Raw genomic sequence first — 18,706 nt, 5'->3', positions numbered from 1 at the left:
ATGGCAGTAAGGGCAGCTTTCCCTAGTCGTTATACTTTCCAGCATACCCTTTTCTATTGACCTTGATATTTTAGATTTTTTCCAAGCTGCTCCTATACCGTTTTTGCCCTTCCTTCTGGTGAGACCTCGGACATGCCGAGGACCGAATCGTCCTCGGCTGTGTCCCAAGACTATTTTGTACTGGTATTACCGAGTCTGGGCTATAACCTTCCTCGGCTCGGGTCTTTGGGCCCCAACGAATAAATGGACCTGGCCCACAAATTATTGGGCCCCACACTTGCCTTGATCAACTCATGGTTAACACAAATTGTGATCTCATGTTGAAGATTCCCACAATCAAAATGAATCAAGATGCCTCACTAGTCAAATTGTGAAATTGATATTAATCAACTTGCTGGCGGTCAAGATTGTGATCAAAAGTTGAATACTTGTATAATCTAAACAAATCAAGATGCCTCAAAGGCCAAACTAGTCAACACCCAAGTGGTTCGTTTCGTTGGACACAAATGCTCAAAGTTAGATAAAGAAGAAATTCACATTACTAGTTATCATTTTGGAGTAGGAAGGTTCTTATGGTCCTAGTTATTCAAGAAGAAGGAAGGTGGTAGCTAGACGAGGATCCAAAAATTAGCATCAAGACAAGTTTGAAGGTGGTAAAAAAAAAAAAAAAAGGAGGGAATTTTATGTGCCTCATTTAAAATAAAATTTGAATTTCAAGGGCGATTGAAAATTGTAGATGAGTTGAAAAGAGTGAACATATAAGAAAAATACATCAAAATGGCTACACATTACAACAAAAAAAAAAAGCCTATAGGTTGATAGCTACCCGTACATGTGTCTTGTCTGCATCTATGCTTCCGCATTCGTATGTTTTTGATTGTGTATATTTGCACGTAACAAATACATAGAAATCATCCTATTAAATAATTTAAAAGATGCAAACTAAAGGTAATGCAAAATATTTTTCATGTTTGTCATGATAATGCAAATAACATAAATGGCTAAAACACAAAATTTTCACCTAAAACCTCATCCACGGTATATCAAAACCACCTAAAGACAGGCTCCTTTCAACTAGGTACAGCATTATTATCTTTTTGCAGTAGTTTTGGATCATTTCAGCTTTCCCAGAAAATATTTATTGGATTTCAATTGTTGTTACACCAGAAGGAGTTTATTTATTCAAGAAAAAGAAAAGTACAATCTTGTTATTTTCTATAGTACCATACAGCATCAAGACTGAGGCAGTGATCAAATCAGATGCTCGACCATTGTTATGTGGGATATATCTGAATTGAAATCATAGGCAAGTAGTTGCATCACAACAGCTATGAACATCTTTGAGAACCGCTAATTCTATTTCTAACCACAAGATGAAGTCTCCTGAATTATCAATCAATAGGTTAAATACTTCAAGAGTCCATAAGGCGTTCCATGACCAATTTGACCAGAGCGGGAGCATCAGCAGTGACTGCAACCTTCACTGTGGGTTTATCAGTCCATTCAGTGACTTCGCCAAACCTGGTTCATTTCAAAGAAAGTACAAATGAGTCAGTCGGAGCACAATAGCTTTGTCTCTCTTTTTCTTTTTTCTCTGTAATGACTAATATAACCATTTTTTTAAAGTTAATTTTTCTATACAAAAATTTCAGAATACTAGAAACACCCTTTAACTCTACACTGTTTTAATCATAAAATTCACGATTGTGGTCAGAACCCCATTATCTGATACAGGAATGGGATCCTAATGCAACACAAATAAAAAAACTAACTCATTTCAGCTTATGTGGTCTGCAAAGGAAGTAAGGAACCAAAAATCAAGCAGCTGCATCTGCTGATTTTAGTTGTCCAAAAAGTCCTACCTCTTCTGTTTGTTGTATAATATTGTTAGTCCCTTAGTGATGCCACTTGTCTGGACTCTAACCACACCCTCTGTGTAAGTCATAAGTGAAGGATCAACAGCTGCAAGCATGGTTGCTGGATCATGAAGATAAACTCCTACATCAAGAAAAAAACTAGTATCAGTAAATTAAACAATTACCTATCAACACTCAGTCTCATCAACTCTTTCAAAAATAAACCAACCTTTTATGTTGTACGCATCGTGGTGATATGAAAAATACACGTCTAAGATTTTGCACAAATACTGGGCAAATTTTCCATCAGACCTTGACAACTTCTCTCTATCAGCATCTATAATGTATCAAAATTGATGAATCAAATTCAAAGCAAATCCAAATAACAAAAACGAAAGATCAAAGTGAAAGAGGAAAACAAATATAATCAAATTACAATTTTGAATTTTTCATTTCACATTTTGATTAGCAACTCTACATACAAAGCTACAACATTGTTATAAGGTGTGCAGAACAAACATATAACCTGGATAAAAAAGTCATGAGTATATTTTTTAAACATAAAGGGTAACATCTTACAAAAAAAAAGATGGAAGATTTCTTAATTCTTACAATAAAATATGATTAACAGTGCATAATACCAATTTGCCAAAAAGTACCTGTGAAGACAACTTGATGAGTAACATTTATGCCCACAGCCACTACATCTGCCCCACTTGTGAATACAATATCTGCAGCATCTGGATCGCCAAAAATCTGGTCATCCAATCTAAGGTTAGAGAGGGAGAGCGGGAGAGAGTTGGAAACCACCACAGGGCGGGGAGCATGTTGGGTAAAGTGAAAATGGACCAGTGAAAGACATCAAAGATCTGCTCAAGGAAAAATTATACAGATCGCTCCATGAACTTTGTTTCCCAGGCTTCTTTATAGTTGATAAGTGTTAGAAGTATGTGGTCCATATCCCAATAGCTTAAACTTTGGGGAAAATCAGTAATTTAACTATAAGTTCAAGAAGAGATCAAGTTATCAGAAAAGGATTTCTAAAATTCTGAGGACAAAGGCACCCACACTCTCTATCTCCAGCTCTTACTAAGTAGGGCAGAAAAAAAATTGAGCTATACAAAAGGCACCTCATTTGCGGGTTTGGTAGGCTTGCATGTAACAGATCACTGAGCAATGTACATTTTCAGTTTATGAGTTGGAAATCACAGTCTGAATACATAAATTCTGAGCAACTTACATTGGCTTCTGATGCGGGATTCACATTCCCATTTACTAAAAAAGCACCACCAAGAAGAACAATCTGTCCAATGTTCTTTGAAAATGCAGGATCTCGTTGGATAGCCTACACCAATGGATAATGTAATTCAAAATATAATGGATAATATTCAATATTAGAGACCATGCCAAATGATCAGGAACTCTAACCAGTGCAATATTTGTAAGTGGGCCTAGTGCCACAACCGTGACTTTTCCTGGATAAAGTTTTGCTTGCTCAATGAGAAAATCAGCTGCTGACTGTTCAATTGGCTTCCCTTTTGGTGGAGGGAAATTTTGGTTGCCAAGTCCATCTGCACCATGGACGAAACCAGCAATGCGCAGTTTTGTGCCATTCTGTAAAATGAATAAAGAAGAACAAGAAAATTCAAATCATACATCAATGTCTACTTGTAAATGAATGATATGTAAATAAAAATGTGATGGTGCTTCAAATTCAGAGTTGAAATTATGTGAGCGAAACTACATAATCTACAATACTATTTCTCCTGGAACACGTTTAGCTGTTATCGTGAAAACTTGAAGTCAGCTTCTTCTGTGAGATAACCAGCTTTAAATGATGTTTCCAAAGAAAAATCATATTTATTGCAGCAAATGAAGCTTTAACAAATCGTTCAAAGAAAAATGAAATAAAGAACAAAACCTGTTTTTTGCTCTATTTACAAAATTAACAAAGAGAAATCTCAGGTTGTCCTTTCATTAGTTTTACTCATTTATGATACTATCTAGACACTGAACACATATCATAGAGCAGTATGAGTTCAGCCTTTCCATCATCATCAGGCACATAAGCAAAAGTATGATAGGATCAAACCCCTTTTTTTTATAAAAAAAATATAAGAGGATCACACATGCATTCCCCAATAGATTTCCCCATATTTTTTCCTGATGCAAGAATAAGTCTGTCTTCTAACTACCAAAACTATTATCTTTTATTAAAATAATTTAATGAAAGTCCTATCAATGTATAATTTTGCACATCCTTCCTCTTTTTGAATGTTAACATAAACAAACAAAGTCAAAAAAAGAAATAAAGACAAAAAATGCTCAAAGATACAAATCTAAAGAGCCACTATAACATAGGATCATGGTTTTTTGTCTGTACATACAGTGATTGAGACATGAGATCCTTCAGCCACTGGGATATCAGTCCTTCCTGCAACTTCAAGCTATATCACAAACATATTGGAAGAGTTACTACAATTAGCCTCAAAGGAAAGAAAGAGGAGGGGGGGAGGAGGAGAAGGTAATTCTAATAGTACACTAAAAACAAACCCCAATTCAGCTAATGAATAATACAAAGAATAACTCATATAGATTCAAAACACCATAAATAAAATGAACCTCATTAGCTATACCAAATGCAAAGCATTTCTTGTGGCCAGGGTTGTATAAACATTCCCATATATAGTTGTAAGTCCAATCACCTCCACCTCCGGTGACCGTAATGCTACAAAAATTGCCATGGCATCATCTGTATTCATCATCAACTCACATAATGTCGGAAAGATGATAAATAAAATAATATATATGTGAATGAAAGCCATTAAGACAGTTGCAAATTCTGGTAGAGCAATTTTGTTTTCTGAGTTCCCGTATGGAAGCACAGCGTGTGGACAGTGGACATGATGGAGACACTCTCATGCATGTCCTCAATGTGTGGGGAGGAGAATATATATTTTCTTACTAAAAAAATTCCTTTGATTTCATATAAGTTTCAGAAGATTTTGATAGTTGTTATTTATTTTGAAAACATAGAATATGCCTAAAAAAAAAAGAGATATATATACACACACACATACATATATTAATCAATTAATTGTTGTATCCCTACCTAATTTTTCAAGAATTGCAGTGTCCCTTGTGTCCATGTCCGTGCTTTTTAGCATAAAAGTCCAAAGATTTATTAAAATTTTCAGACAATTTTACTCTCAGAAATAAGATTACAAGAAATCAGAACCACCCTACATTGGTACAGAGTGAATCGCTAAAAAAAAAAAAATTTGGAACTGAACGCATTAAGCCAGTTGCAGAACTGAATGAATCTATGTGGTTCCCATATGATGAAAAGTCACTGATTTTATTTAAATTCCAAGTCATACTCTGCTGCTGCACTCAACAACCAAACAGAGCATCAGGCATGACTTCTTTGATATGAAATTGCTGAATTTCATGGAATCATTGACTGATCTACGGTTTAAAATATGCAGATAATCATTGACTGAATTACTATGTAGTGTCCTAATTTGTCCAGAATTACAGTGTCCCGTGTTGTGTCTGTGCTTTTTAGTATAAAAGTCCCAAGATTTTTATTAGAATTTGCAGACAATTTTTTTACTCTGAGACTCTCCAGTGGAATACAGAGTGAATTGATAAAAGTAAACGAACCCCTGAAATTCTATGTGGTTTCCTGGGTTCCCATATGATGAAAAGGTCTGTGATTTGATTAGAATTCCAATTCATACTCGGCTGCTCCATTTTCTCAGCAACCAAACAGAGCAGAGCATGACTTCTTTGATATGAAATTGTTAAATATACATGGAATCATTGACTTCTTCTTCTTTTTTTAAATCTAAAATATGCAGATAAACACAATGAAATGTAGAAATCTCGGATACCCAGATACAATAAGGTCCAAAGAAACAAACTTTGAAGAAAACGGGATTGAATGAAAAGAGATAAGGTGACTTACCAATACCAGGGTCAGTATCAATGATGATCTTCTTTGGCTGAGCTGCCATGGCGTCTGAGAATGAAATAGAACTAGTACACAAATTGATTGATAGGTTGTTATAATGTTATTAATAATGGTATCAAGTATTGACAAGGATTGATGGTGATTTATTAAAATATTACGGAGTACATGGAAAAAACAAAAAAGTGAGGTGGGTTGTGTTGTGTCCCAAGGCCAAATGGCAAATAATTCTGAAGTAGTTGAAAAAGTTTGAATTTGAATAGAATTCTAATAAAATTATGCAATAGATTAGGATGAGGATTAGGATTTAATTTCAATTTGTATTTACATTTAAGTAGGAGTTGGATCCTATGTTTTAGGACTTGGTTGTGATGAAATTTATCTCCTTAATAGTATTTATGTATGTAGGAAGTATGAATGAAGCAAACAGAAAATTAATCAAAAAATGTCTATTTCCTCTCTCCAGTTCAGGAGATTAGTCATCTCAAATTGATTACACGATCTTTTATTTCTCAATTCACAACAGGGTATGGGTGTGTCGATTTATGTAAAGGGATAAAGATGTCAATTATATTAAGGAACAAGGGCAGAGCTAGAATTTTTTATTTGGAGGGGCCAAATTTTGGTATTAATATATTAGTTTCGAGTTAAGATAATTCATTGCACATGCGTAAATGCACATACACAAATATAAACATTAATATTTTGATATTAAAGTAGGTCATAATTTATAAATATATTGTATATAAAATTAACAACTTTCACATGTATATTCGCAAGATAATTTTTTAGGTAAATTTATCATCTTTTAAACTCTAACAAGTATACAAAAGCTATCTAGTTTCATATAAACATGTACAAAAAACTAAATTAGAGAAAACAAAAACTAGTTTGTCTCTATAACTATTAGACCAATTGACATATTCTATTGGTTTTTAAAAGCATTGTTGAACTAACTCAAACATTTAGGGGGAACTTCTATTTTTGTAGCTAAATATTTAAAGTTTTTAATACTTATACATAATATAAAATCTTTTTTTTTTTTTTAATTTTGTGGGGGTGGGGGGGGGGGGGGGGGGGGGGTGTGGCACTTGCTATAGCTCTACCCCTGTTAAGGAAGATAGTAGCTGGAGCTTCAGACTCAGAGTGGTCTCACTCTCAACTCTCAAGTCTCACCTCACTTTACTGCTTCAAGCCCCATGTTTATTTTTATGTTTGAGCATTGAAGACTTTTGGTTGTGCTGTTGGCCTGTTGCTGTGAAAGGAAAAGATAAGAGAAAAAATAAACAAAATATATTTATGACCCTTCTTTTGTTTATTTTTTATTATTCTATTTTATTTATTTCGGACAATATATGATAGGATAATTAGGATTCAACTTATAAAACTTCAAATAGTTTGATTCTCAACCAAAAAAAAAAAAAAACCTTCAAATAGTTTTTAGTATGGGTGCACAGACGAGATTCTAAGCCTAAGTATTTTATTTGACCACAAGAGATTGCCTTATTGAATTGACTAGAGCTATGATGTATTTTTCATTTGGTTTGGGACTTTGGATACACCCAATTTTTTTTACAATAGGTGATATAAAATATTTTACAATTTTTTCCGCAGTTCTTAAGTGGTATGTCTTTCATTGGTGTTATAGGTGGTTTCATGTGAGTGATGTTGTGTAAATCACAGTTTTGTGCCTTTGTTAATAATAGTACTTTTCTAATTGACCAATCACAACTTTTAGGACTAAAAATGAACAAAAATAATGGAAGGACAAAATTGTTGTGATATAAAACTTTTGGGGACTAAAAATGAACTTTAAGAAAGAAGGGACTAAAATAAAACTTGGATCAAACGTACATTGATTTTACCATGATTATATCAATAAAACATCATAACTCTTGCATGTTTAAACTCTTGACAATTAGTAGCCTACTAATAATATTATGAATGAGGTTGCACTTTTTTTTTTTTTTTTTGTATTGAATAAAATGGGGATGGGGTGATCAACCGTGCTATCCTACCAATGCATGGCCATAAAAGCTTCTACATTAGATAAGAAACAAATGTCTGAGGGACTTAAAATAGGGATAAAAGTGGCAAGCGTTTTCTTAGATGAGCTTAGCCATAGTCATTGGGTTTGAAGTGAACCATTTCTCGAGTCCATCATGTCAATTGACAAAACTTTTGTTATCAACCTTGAAATGGTCAAACTCTAAAAACCTTAGGGGTCATTTGGTACATGTGTTTAAATACATGTTTTCAGTTTTCAAATAATATTACACGTATTTCTACACACTTTTTCAGTTTTTAAAAATACAAACAACGTTACTAGAACAACATTACCAAATGAGCCCTTAATTTTTGATGGTCAATCGAATTTCAGGCAGATGATGCTTTCAACATAAGTGTCCCAAAAATGAACCAAAAAAATTAAAAGATCTATGAACCCCCAAAAAAAAAAAAAAAAAAAAAAATTCTAAACATCTCCAAAGTCAAAGGAGAGTCACAAAAACCAACACATTGAAATAGTACATTACAAAACCAAGGATAATGAAAGAGATGGAATCATGTGAATGAAGCCTCAAAAGGGACAAATGAGAACTAGAAAATAAGTGTGCTTGATCTATGGTCCAAAGGGTTTAAGTTGGCGTCATGAAGTCGAAGGTGACTAAGTGACTTTGAAGGGCGAAAGGTTTGATGGATGATGAAGCTGTGTTTAGCGAGAGAGACAAAATTAAAGGGAAAATGGAATATGAGAGTTTTTTTTTTTTTTTTGAGTGACCGAATATGAGAGGTGGAGTATGAATTATGAATTGTTTATTTTTCATAAAAATACAATGTGTGTCTTTGTATATGGTTTACAAGATGGTTTATTTAAATTTTTCAAGTAATATTTTTGACCGAAAACACTATTTTTGACAGTTCATCAGGTCAAAATTGCTCACAACCCATTAGATTAGACTCATCAATTAGGTCTTTTGGATATTTGCTAACCCCATCCTTTTCTCTCTTTTTTTCTTTTTTTTTTCACCCAATTTTTAGAGTATTTATAACAGTCTTTTTATATTTTTTTACTGTTTGAAGAGCATACAATAACTTTTATCTGTGACTTTGTATCTTTTCAAATATATTTTCCAACCGACTCATTATTATTATTTTTTTATCTCATTTAAATATGATTTCTTCATTATTTCTATATTCTTTTTTTAATCTTCCTTTATTATTTTTAAATCTTTCCATATTCTTTTGCAGGGTCACGTTTTTCAGCCCCAGCCCAAGATGTAAGGGATCTGGGACTAATGAACCCAGTACAATAAATTTGTAGAGAGTGTGTCGAAGAACCAGGCTTTAGTGCACGTATAACGGTTAATATGGTGTTCGTCGCGATCAAGCTAAGATGAACTGAATTTATCAAGGAAGATTGGTCCTCGGCACAATCCGAGGAGCCCTTTCGAGTTCGCGTTGAGTGATAAAAATTTTCCGCCCCCATTTGCTTCCCATTCCATCCTTTTTATAGCCCCTTTTCCTCCTTTAACTTTTTAGATTCATAGGGCTGCTACTTGTCCCATCTGCCCATCCCCAAAGTTGTTGGGAGTGGTTGTAAACGCAAAGAGACATGGCTATGTCAAGTACGAAGCATCGTAATAATGGCAGCTTTCCCTTAGATATTTTCATTCTTCCTGTTGTCATTTTCTGTCTTGGTACTTACCCTATTCTGTGAAATGACCCGGAGTGTCACTACTAGTTGTAGGCTGCTCGCTTTGTCCTCGGCTACATCCATGGCCGAGGAGGGGTTCTTCCTTGGATTGGGCCCTTGGCCCAATGTAGATATTGACATGGGTTTCTCGGTCTTTTACCCTCCACAATAGCCCTTCGAGATTCTTCTTTTCTTCCCCACGGGGGGAAAGGAGGATCTTGATGTGATGATTGCCCGTTCGTGCCCATTTTGCACTATTCTTGGTTGTGAGACATTCTTTTAGTTTATCCAAGCCACGTTCCTATCGTTTTGGTACACAAGGCGCGCTTTCATTAAAGTCTTTTTATGAGGTTACGCGAATCCAACGGCTGAAGACTGCTTTGGAAATTGAGCGAGATTTATCTCGCTCGTAATTCTTTCTTAGAGATTTGGGCGAATTGATTGCCACCAGGTTTGCCTCCTATATAAGACACATGGGGAGGGTCGCTCTTCTTTATTCGCAGATCCTTGAGTTCTGCGGGAGTTTCAAGCTCTTAACTCTTCAAATGTTCCCAAGGGCCCCATCAAGATAGTGATTGAGATTTAGGGAGCGAAATGATCAAGGATAAGGGTGAGGGTAAACGAACCAAGCCCTCTTCAAAAGTCACAGGCATCATCGAGATTCAGAATGACACAGTTAAGGCAAGGGGGGGCAGAGGCCAAAGATATTCCTCCCCTTCGACTGGACAAGAAAGAAGTCTCTCTTCCTTCAGCCAAAATCTGAAGCAGGGGTAGGTTGCATCAGATTTTTAGTGCAACAAAATTTGGATTTCATCCGGTGCCGTGTGTCACACGTGTGCAGATTTGGATCTCTCATCGCCAGTACCATCCATATTTGCTTGATCGCTGCTAGAGCAATATTTGCTCGATTGCTGCTAGAGCAAGTATGTGGATTTAGTGTTTTTGCTTCTTCTTCTCTCCCATCGCCGGTACCATCCATACTTGCTCGATTGCTGCTAGAACAAGATTGAGGATTTATCGTTCCCATGGACTGCTTTTTATAGTTAGCTTTTGAAATAGGCTTGTCTAAGCCCTTTTTATGTACACTGTACTTCTTCTTTATCTAATAAAAAGACGACTTTATTTTACTTTGCGAACCTTTCCTTTTCTGCAATAATTGTTTCATGAATGGGTGTGTTGTATCTTTTCTTTCGAATAGCATTTAGAATTGATGCCGCTGATGGTAAAGAGCTGTCACCCCGAATTTGTTAAAACTGAAGGGGACGCGACCACTAACTTTAAATAAGTTAACTATATAAGACTAATCAGGAAAACAATCGCATGCTCTACATTGCGAATAGTGCAACCGCCCAAGGACGTGTAATTTAAAGTAAACGGTCCGAGGGGATCACCGGGTACTAAGGCTCTTTTCAAAGTTTACGATGATGTTTATAGCTTTAACTTGCTTTAGGCATCTGGTTCGAAGACCAAGGCATGATTGAATTTAACTTAAATGCTTAGAAAGTTACCAGTGTGTGTTGGTTGCCACAAAGCAGGAGGTTCGAGGATGATGCAAGACCTCGGTTCTGTCTAGGACTCAAATTCGTCTTTGAAGTAACTAGTTTTCCCATAGGTTTGAGTCCGAGGACCATGCAAGACCTTGGTTCTATCTAGCACTTAGATTCTTCTTTGAAGTAACTAGTTTCCCCATAGGTTTGAGTCCGAGGACCATGCAAGACCTTGGTTCTATCTAGCACTTAGATTCTTCTTTGAAGTAACTAGTTTCCCCATAGCTTTGAGTCCGAGGACCATGCAAGACCTTGGTTCTGTCTAGTACTTAGATTTTTCATGAAGTAACTAGTTTCCCCATAGGTTTTAGTCCGAGGACCTTACAAGACCTTGGTTCTGTCTAGTATTTAGATTTTTCATGAAGTAACTAGTTTTCCCGTAAGTTTAAGTCCGAGAACTATGCAAGACCTTGGTTCTGTCTAGCACTTAGATTCTTTTTTGAAGTAACTAGTTTCCCCATAGGTTTGAGTCTGAGGACCATGCAAGACCTTGGTTCTGTCTAGCACTTAGATTCTTCTTTGAAGTAACTAGTTTTCCCATAGGTTTGAGTCCGAGGACCATGCAAGACCTTGGTTTTGTCTAGTACTTAGATTTTTCATGAAGTAACTAGTTTCCCCATAAGTTTTAGTCCGAGAACCTTGCAAGACTTTGGTTCTGTCTAGCACTTAGATTTTTCATGAAGTAACTAGTTTTCCCGTAAGTTTGAGTCTGAGAACTATGCAAGATCTTGGTTCTGTCTAGCACTCAGATTCTTTTTTGAAGTAACTAGGGGTGTGCAAAAAACCCACCGACCCGCCAAATCCGACCCAACCCAACCCGACCCACCGGGTTGGGTCGGTTTTTAAGGCTTGGTAGATTGGGTTGGGTTACCAAAAAATTTTTTATAGCGGGTCGAGTCGGGGGGTTTGGGTCATAAAATTACAAACCCGCCAAACCCAACCTGACCCACCCTGACCCACCCATATTTAATATATATTTTATATTTAATAATTTTTTTTTAAAAAATCAATTGTAGGGCCCTTATATATATATTTATTTAAATATATATATATATTATATATTTAATAACTTAAAAAAAAAAAACCAGTTGTAGAGCAGCATTTCCTCAATTCCTCCTACTAATACTAATTTAATATATATATATATATATATATATTATATAATTAATAAATTTTTTTTAAAAACCAATTCTTCCTATCTTATATAAAAGCCAATTAGTTCACACAAATCCTAATAAATTACTATTGTTGTTTAGTCATTAGTGTTGAGCCTTTAAGGAGTTACATTGATACTAATCTTTAGGTTTTTTTAATATATTACTATTTATATTTTTTTTCTACTCAATTTAATAATAATAATAATAAATTGTCAAACCCATGGGTTCAACTCGACCCAACCCGACCCATGTGGGTTGGGTTGGACTTATGTGATGGGTTGGCTTAGGTTGAATTTTTTTTGACCCACCATGGTGGGTTGGGTCAAAAAATCCCCTCAATCCGACCCATACACACCCCTAGAAGTAACTAGTTTCCCCATAGGTTTGAGTTCGAGGACCATGCAAGACCTTGGTTCTGTCTAGTACTTAGATTCTTCTTTGAAGTAACTAGTTTTCCCATAAGTTTAAGTCTGAGAACCATGCAAGACCTTAGTTCTGTCTAGTACTTAGATTTTTCATGAAGTAACTAGCTTCCCCACGAAGGTTCTCCGAGCCGGGCTATTAAACCCGCGAGAACTAGCCCCTTGATATATGTATGGGGCATATACTTGATGTCAGGAGCCCCTAGAACTGTGCCCCATTTCGCGTAATCAGTACCTCCAAGAGTGGCCCTGAGCGGAAGCTGAGTTATGACAATAACCGTGTATTCTTGGAAATGATGGGGAAGCTTCCGTGTAGCATGCATCACCACCAAAATGGTCCTCTCGAGGGACTCTTGCTGATAGGAACTTGATCCCACCATGATTAACCGTTGCACTCACTATCACGCGAGCTCTTCCTATAGACGGCACCAATTGTAGGGTCACGTTTTTCAGCTCCAGCCTAAGATGTATAGGACCTGGGACTAGTGAACCCAGTACAATAAATTTGTAGAGAGTGGGTCGAAGAACCAGGCTTTAGTGCACGTATAATGGTTAATATGGTGTTCGTCGCGATCAAGCTAAGATGAACTGAATTTATCAAGGAAGATTGGTCCTCAGCACAATCCGAGGAGCCCTTTCTAGTTCGCGCTGAGTGATAAAGATTTTCCGCCCCCATTTGCTTCCCATTCCATCCTTTTTATAGCCTTTTTTCCTCCTCTAACTTTTTAGATTCATAGGGCTGCTACTTGTCCCATCTGCCCATCTCCAAAATTGTTGGGAGTGGTTGTAAAGCCAGAGAGGCATGACTATGTCAGGTACGGAGCACCGTAATAATGGCAGCTTTCCCTTAGATATTTCCAGTCTTCCTGTTGTTCTTTTCTGTCTTGGTACTTACCTTATTCCGTGGAATGACCTGGAGTGTCACTACCAGAAGTAGGCTGCTCCCTTTGTCCTCGGCTACATCCATGGCCGAGGAGGGGTTCTTCCTTGGATTGGGCCCTTGGCTCAATGTAGATATTGACATGGGCTTCCCGGTCTTTTACCCCCCCCCCCCCACAATGGTTATTATTCAATTACTTATCATTTTCCCTTTCTATTTTTTCTCCTAAAAAACCTATCAAATTTTATTTTAAATGATTATTATTATTATTATTTATTAGAAAACATTTTAGATCATAAATACTAATCAGTAATCTTTTTTTTTTTTTTTTGTTAAACATGCTAATAATATTAGCAACAAACAGTTTGTTATCAAAGAGTTCAGCTTTATCAAAAGCCAGTAAACTATTCACCACAGACAGTGGGTCATACAAAATAAGAAGTCAGTTAACTGAATAACTCCCATTTTAGCTAACCTATTAGCACATCTATTTGCTTCACTAAATATGTGTTACTGTGCAATTAGGGAATGGTCTAATCAGGTTCCTACAAACAATCAAAAGAGGTTCTAACATGAGATTTATAGTGGAAAGATTGGAAAGCAAAAAAACCAATCACTTTTGCATCTAATTCTGTATTGATATTGTCTATGTTCAATTGCCGAGCTAGAGAGAGGCCATCCTTTAGGGCCCAAATCTCAGCCATATTGCTGGAAATACTCCCAAGATTCCTCACAAAACTAGCGATCCAGTCCCCATTACTATAGCACAGCACCCCACCTCCCCCAGCCTTCTTAGGATTTCAATAACAGATTCGTCTGTATTAAGCTTCACCCAACCCAGAATGGGCTTTTTCCAGCTAACTTGGACTTGGATTCTACTTGGTTTGCTGGAGTTATCAGGTAAAATAACAAAGAATCTAGCTCCCTTCTTGATACAATGAGAGTGTATGTTTGGGTCGGTTCTCCCAAATTGGAAGATAAACCTATTTCAATGGAGCCAAATCATCCATATAGCTTGGGGAAAAAACAATCTTCCAAGGTATACGAGGCTGCAAGAGAAACTCATGAGATTCACAGTTCCTTATTAACCAATTCAACAACAGGTCCCAAAGAAATCCTGCCTTGCATCATTGATTCCCAAGTTCCTCTAAACATCCTTTGCCACGCTACAGTCTCGTAGAACATGGGTAATTGACTCAGCAAACATACCACATAAATCACAGGCAGTATCAAGATTAAAACCTCTTGAACCTAAAACTTCTTTAGTACGGATGCTAAAGTGAGAGCATTGCCAAAGGAAGAATTATATTTTTGACGTAGTTTTGGCATTTTAGACCCACAAGTTATAAGCATCCAGGTTCAAAGGATTCAAACTTTGAGCAATCAGATAGTTCGATTTTAGAGTGAAATTCCCATCCTTAGAAAAAGCCCATGAGTATATCTTCCTGCAAAGGGTTTGAAGTAAGAGGGATCCCTTTAATTTCTTGCATGATATACTCTGGCAAAACAAAGGAAATCCCAACATCATTAGATAGAAAGTCCTTAATTGAGATGTTCCCTTCCCCCTCTATTAGAGGGCCTTGAATTTGTTTCCTAAGAGGGCTTGAGGCCAACCAAAAGTCACCCCATACACTCACAACTTCCCCATTAGAAATAGGCCATTTTAATCCTTTGTTAAACACCTCCCCCCCTTCCTTAATTTAGTAGTCTTCAATAGTGCAATCTCATTTGTATGGATCTATCAATTCATCATTAAAATCAACCTTTATTATATACCTTTCCTTTTTAAAAAAAAATATAAATATAAATAGGTACAAATAGAAAAAAAAAATCACTCAAAAGACAAACCCACCCCACCATGTATGATTAACCCACACTTGATGCCACCACTCATTTTCACTCAAAAAACACCAAAGGCCACACATGAATGACATAGACAGCGCTAGCTCCACCGCCGCTCCAAAACTTGAAGAGAGAGCCACGTTGTTTGCTCTACCGCTACTCGTCCTCCTCCCTTTCTCTAAGGACATGCTACCCGGATGGGTTAGAATTTGATTGGTTTTAAGATTATGTTGCGTTTGTGTTTTGATTGTGTATCCTTTAGAGTTTATTAGAGCCGTTTGAGAGAGAGAAAGGGTTTGGGTTGAGTTTTGTAGCCGTTGTGAATTGAATGTTGAGAGTAAAAGTTCAATATTTTTAAGAGGTTGGGTTGAATTATTTATTCTGGTTAATTCTTTTCTTCAGAGTCAGACAAACAAAGTGACATTTTTTTGTGGGTTTTGGGCAATGGGCTGAGCTCGTACTAAATGACTCTTATACCCTCATTTATCGGCTCAAGACGAAGGACACTGCAACAAATTTGGAATAAAAAAGATGGGTAAGTTAGGCAAAGCCAAAAGTAGCCTCTTTAGTCTTTTCTTCCCCTCCATTCAATTTCAAATATTCATTAGACATTCGGCAAAAGCAGCACACACAGTACACTGCACTACAGTAGTAGTAGTAGATCTAATCACTCTCATTTGCTCAGAATGAACCGAACTTTCTTTTTTTGATAAGTAAAGAATGAACCGAACTTTCTCTTCTAAGATCCCAAAGAAACCTTCTCCAGCACCGCCAAAGGTCGATGGAAGCACTGACAAGACCAAGAAAAAGAAGAAGAAGAAGCAGAGTCCTACCCGAAACCCATTACAAGATTTCAATGCCATTTCCACCATCTCCAGCAGTAGCTATGGCAGTGAGTCTTCTTCTGTGTCCAGTGAAGCTCCCAGAGGCTGCCTCAGGTTCTTTCTCTCTCACCATTCTTCTTCTTCTACTTCAAATTCGAAAACCTCTTTTGATAGATACAAAACTGTGTCCAAAACACCCAAATCAGCCCCTAATGTGATGGTTTCAAAGCTATCCAAATCTAAGCCCTCAAGGGAGAGCAAACTGTCAAAATCAAACATTGAAGAAAACCCAGATAGACCCATATCACAGAAAGCACAGAAAATTAAGAAAAACCCACCTTGCTTGTACCAATGGCAATCTGGGAAGAAAACCAGTTCCAAAACCGGGCAAAAATTGAAACTTTCTTCTGTTCTAAACAATAGTGATGATTCTGTGAATAAGTTGGCATCTGGGTCTGAAGTAGAAGGACTTGAGAGGGTGGTTAGTCATGTAGGTGAGGCCACTGAGCTCAAACCATGGGGTGCTGCTGATGCAACTTGTACTCCTTTGAGTAAAACAGCAAGTGGGTCAGGTTTGGATTGTGAAGTTGGTAAGGTTGTGGAGGAGAACTCAAACAGGAGCAATAGTAAGACACCTCCTGTTCTGCCCTCGGTGTCGCCTGAGATACAATGTGGATCATCTGTGGTGTCTACAACGATAACGCCTTCTTGTTATGCTGCTGGCCCCATGGTTTCTGGGGTCACTGACAAGAGGAAATGTAGGCCTAGAGGGATTCTAGCTATTGGAGAAAATGATGACTTTGGTAAAGTTAAGCCTTTTGATAGTTTTGATGATGATGTTGATGAAGAAAATGTTGTAGGGGTTGGTGACGAGTCACTCGTGATCCCTGAACCTGCTGAGGCTTCAGTGCATTGGCTTTTATCTCCATGTAATGAGGAGGATGAGGATCAGAAGGAGAATTCTGAAAATATGTCATGCGGAGCTGAGAGGCCGGCAGGGTCTGCCATGCTTCAATCTCCTTCACCCTTATCTGGTGATGGGTTTTCTTCAGATATTAGTAACAATTGTAATACAACAAGTACTACTAGTAGTAGTTGGAGAAGGAGTACTCATTTAATTTCTCCAAAGGGACTTCCAGAATTTGAAGGATTTATGGAGCCTCTGTGTGACCAAGAGGCCATTATGTCTTCTCATTGTGTGACACCAAGTCGTGAGGCTGTTCCCTTAAAAGAAGGTGGGAAAAACCATAATGATATTGAAGGTGAGAATTCTCCATTCTCCAAGGGCTCTTTTAGTGGAAATGTCATGCAAACCCCACAATCAGACTTAAGCTCAGGTAGACCTGTTGGCCTATCATGGTTAAATGAAGACAGTTACAAGAAACAGCACTTTGAAGCTGAACTGAATTCAGTGGCTGACATACTTCAAATGACAAGGTTGTCTCCCAAGAGACATTTATTAACAGAGGATACTGTTGATTCAAGTTTCCAGTTTGATTGTCTAACTAATTCTTCCAACTCCATCGATCTTACCCAATTTCAGAAAATTTTAGATGATCAAGCTTCATGGCTTTCAAATTCTACTTTTGATAGTGTGTCGCAATCCCAGATGAGAATATCTTGGAGGGAAGGATTAGCTAGCCGAATTTATGAGATGGATGAATTTGATTGTTGCAGATGCTTATCAGATGAAGAGGAAGATGCCAGTGGCTGCAATGGTGACCAATTAAAATCCCATTGCAGTCCTGAGGCCAATAAAGATGTAGCAAGTAATCAGATATTTACTGGCAACTCGATGTGTACTGAATTTGTAGATAATGAACTAGGAACTGATGAGAACGGTAAAGAACAGTTTCCATCTCAATTACAATGTTCCTGTGCAGAATCCATCAGCACCGATGGAGGTGGCCTTGTTGCTTCAAAGGATTCAGATTGGAGTCTATGCTACAAGAACCACCTGTTTGAAGTATAATTCATTACCTTCTCTTTTATGGGTAAGTCTGACTAACCTGAGTTGAAAGATGGTTTTTCTTTGTGGTAACTGGGAATTACTACTTTAGGATGACTCCCACTCTTTTATTCTATTCTTTGAGTCATTTCAATTGTATTTTACTTGAATTTTCTTCAATTAAAGCTTTGCTCTTCATTATATTATGTAGGATGTATTATGATTTGCCAGATCTGCAGTGAATATAATCTCAGTTGAGACTTGAGAACTTTTTTTGTTGGTATATTGAGAAATTCTGTCATAGTTCTTCTGTGAACTAATAATTCATGTCATCAAGAAGCAATTTAGTAATCACGATGGTGCCACTCTTAATAACTGCTAATGATTTTTTTGGGTACAAAAAGTAATTCATTAAACACACTTAAACAGGAATAATGGAGATGGATCTTGCAGTGCATTGACCCTCCAAGTCCAAAAGGAACATTAGCAATATATCACTAGGAGGTTCAGAAAACAAAATACAATCTTCTTATTGACAGCATCTGTGCCTAGCTAAGGTGTCA

The 18,706-nt window shown here is 36.9% G+C and overlaps 2 protein-coding genes across 2 annotated transcripts; one reads left to right on the top strand and one right to left on the bottom strand.

The window, feature by feature from the left end:
* Window positions 1-1,123: 1,123 nt before the first annotated feature.
* Window positions 1,124-5,992, bottom strand: LOC126701832 (probable uridine nucleosidase 2). The gene is made up of 9 exons (XM_050400240.1): window positions 5,827-5,992; window positions 4,493-4,608; window positions 4,244-4,303; window positions 3,285-3,470; window positions 3,097-3,201; window positions 2,516-2,612; window positions 2,086-2,193; window positions 1,863-1,998; window positions 1,124-1,521 (listed from the first exon to the last, which is right to left on the bottom strand). The coding sequence occupies exons 1-9, from the start codon at window positions 5,873-5,875 to the stop codon at window positions 1,413-1,415; spliced, it is 966 nt and encodes a 321-aa protein (XP_050256197.1). The 5' UTR covers window positions 5,876-5,992; the 3' UTR covers window positions 1,124-1,412.
* A 9,468-nt stretch (window positions 5,993-15,460) lies between these two features.
* On the top strand, window positions 15,461-18,411 carry LOC126703002 (uncharacterized). The gene is made up of 2 exons (XM_050401888.1): window positions 15,461-15,906; window positions 16,091-18,411. Exons 1-2 carry the CDS (start codon window positions 15,836-15,838, stop codon window positions 18,165-18,167), a joined length of 2,148 nt encoding a protein of 715 aa, XP_050257845.1. The 5' UTR covers window positions 15,461-15,835; the 3' UTR covers window positions 18,168-18,411.
* Window positions 18,412-18,706: the final 295 nt, after the last annotated feature.

The sequence above is a fragment of the Quercus robur genome, chromosome 10 (assembly GCF_932294415.1).
Source record: "Quercus robur chromosome 10, dhQueRobu3.1, whole genome shotgun sequence".
Classification (NCBI taxonomy): domain Eukaryota; kingdom Viridiplantae; phylum Streptophyta; class Magnoliopsida; order Fagales; family Fagaceae; genus Quercus; species Quercus robur.
The sequence above is the reverse complement of the archived record's forward strand: the minus strand, read 5'-3'. Positions and strand labels throughout refer to the sequence as shown.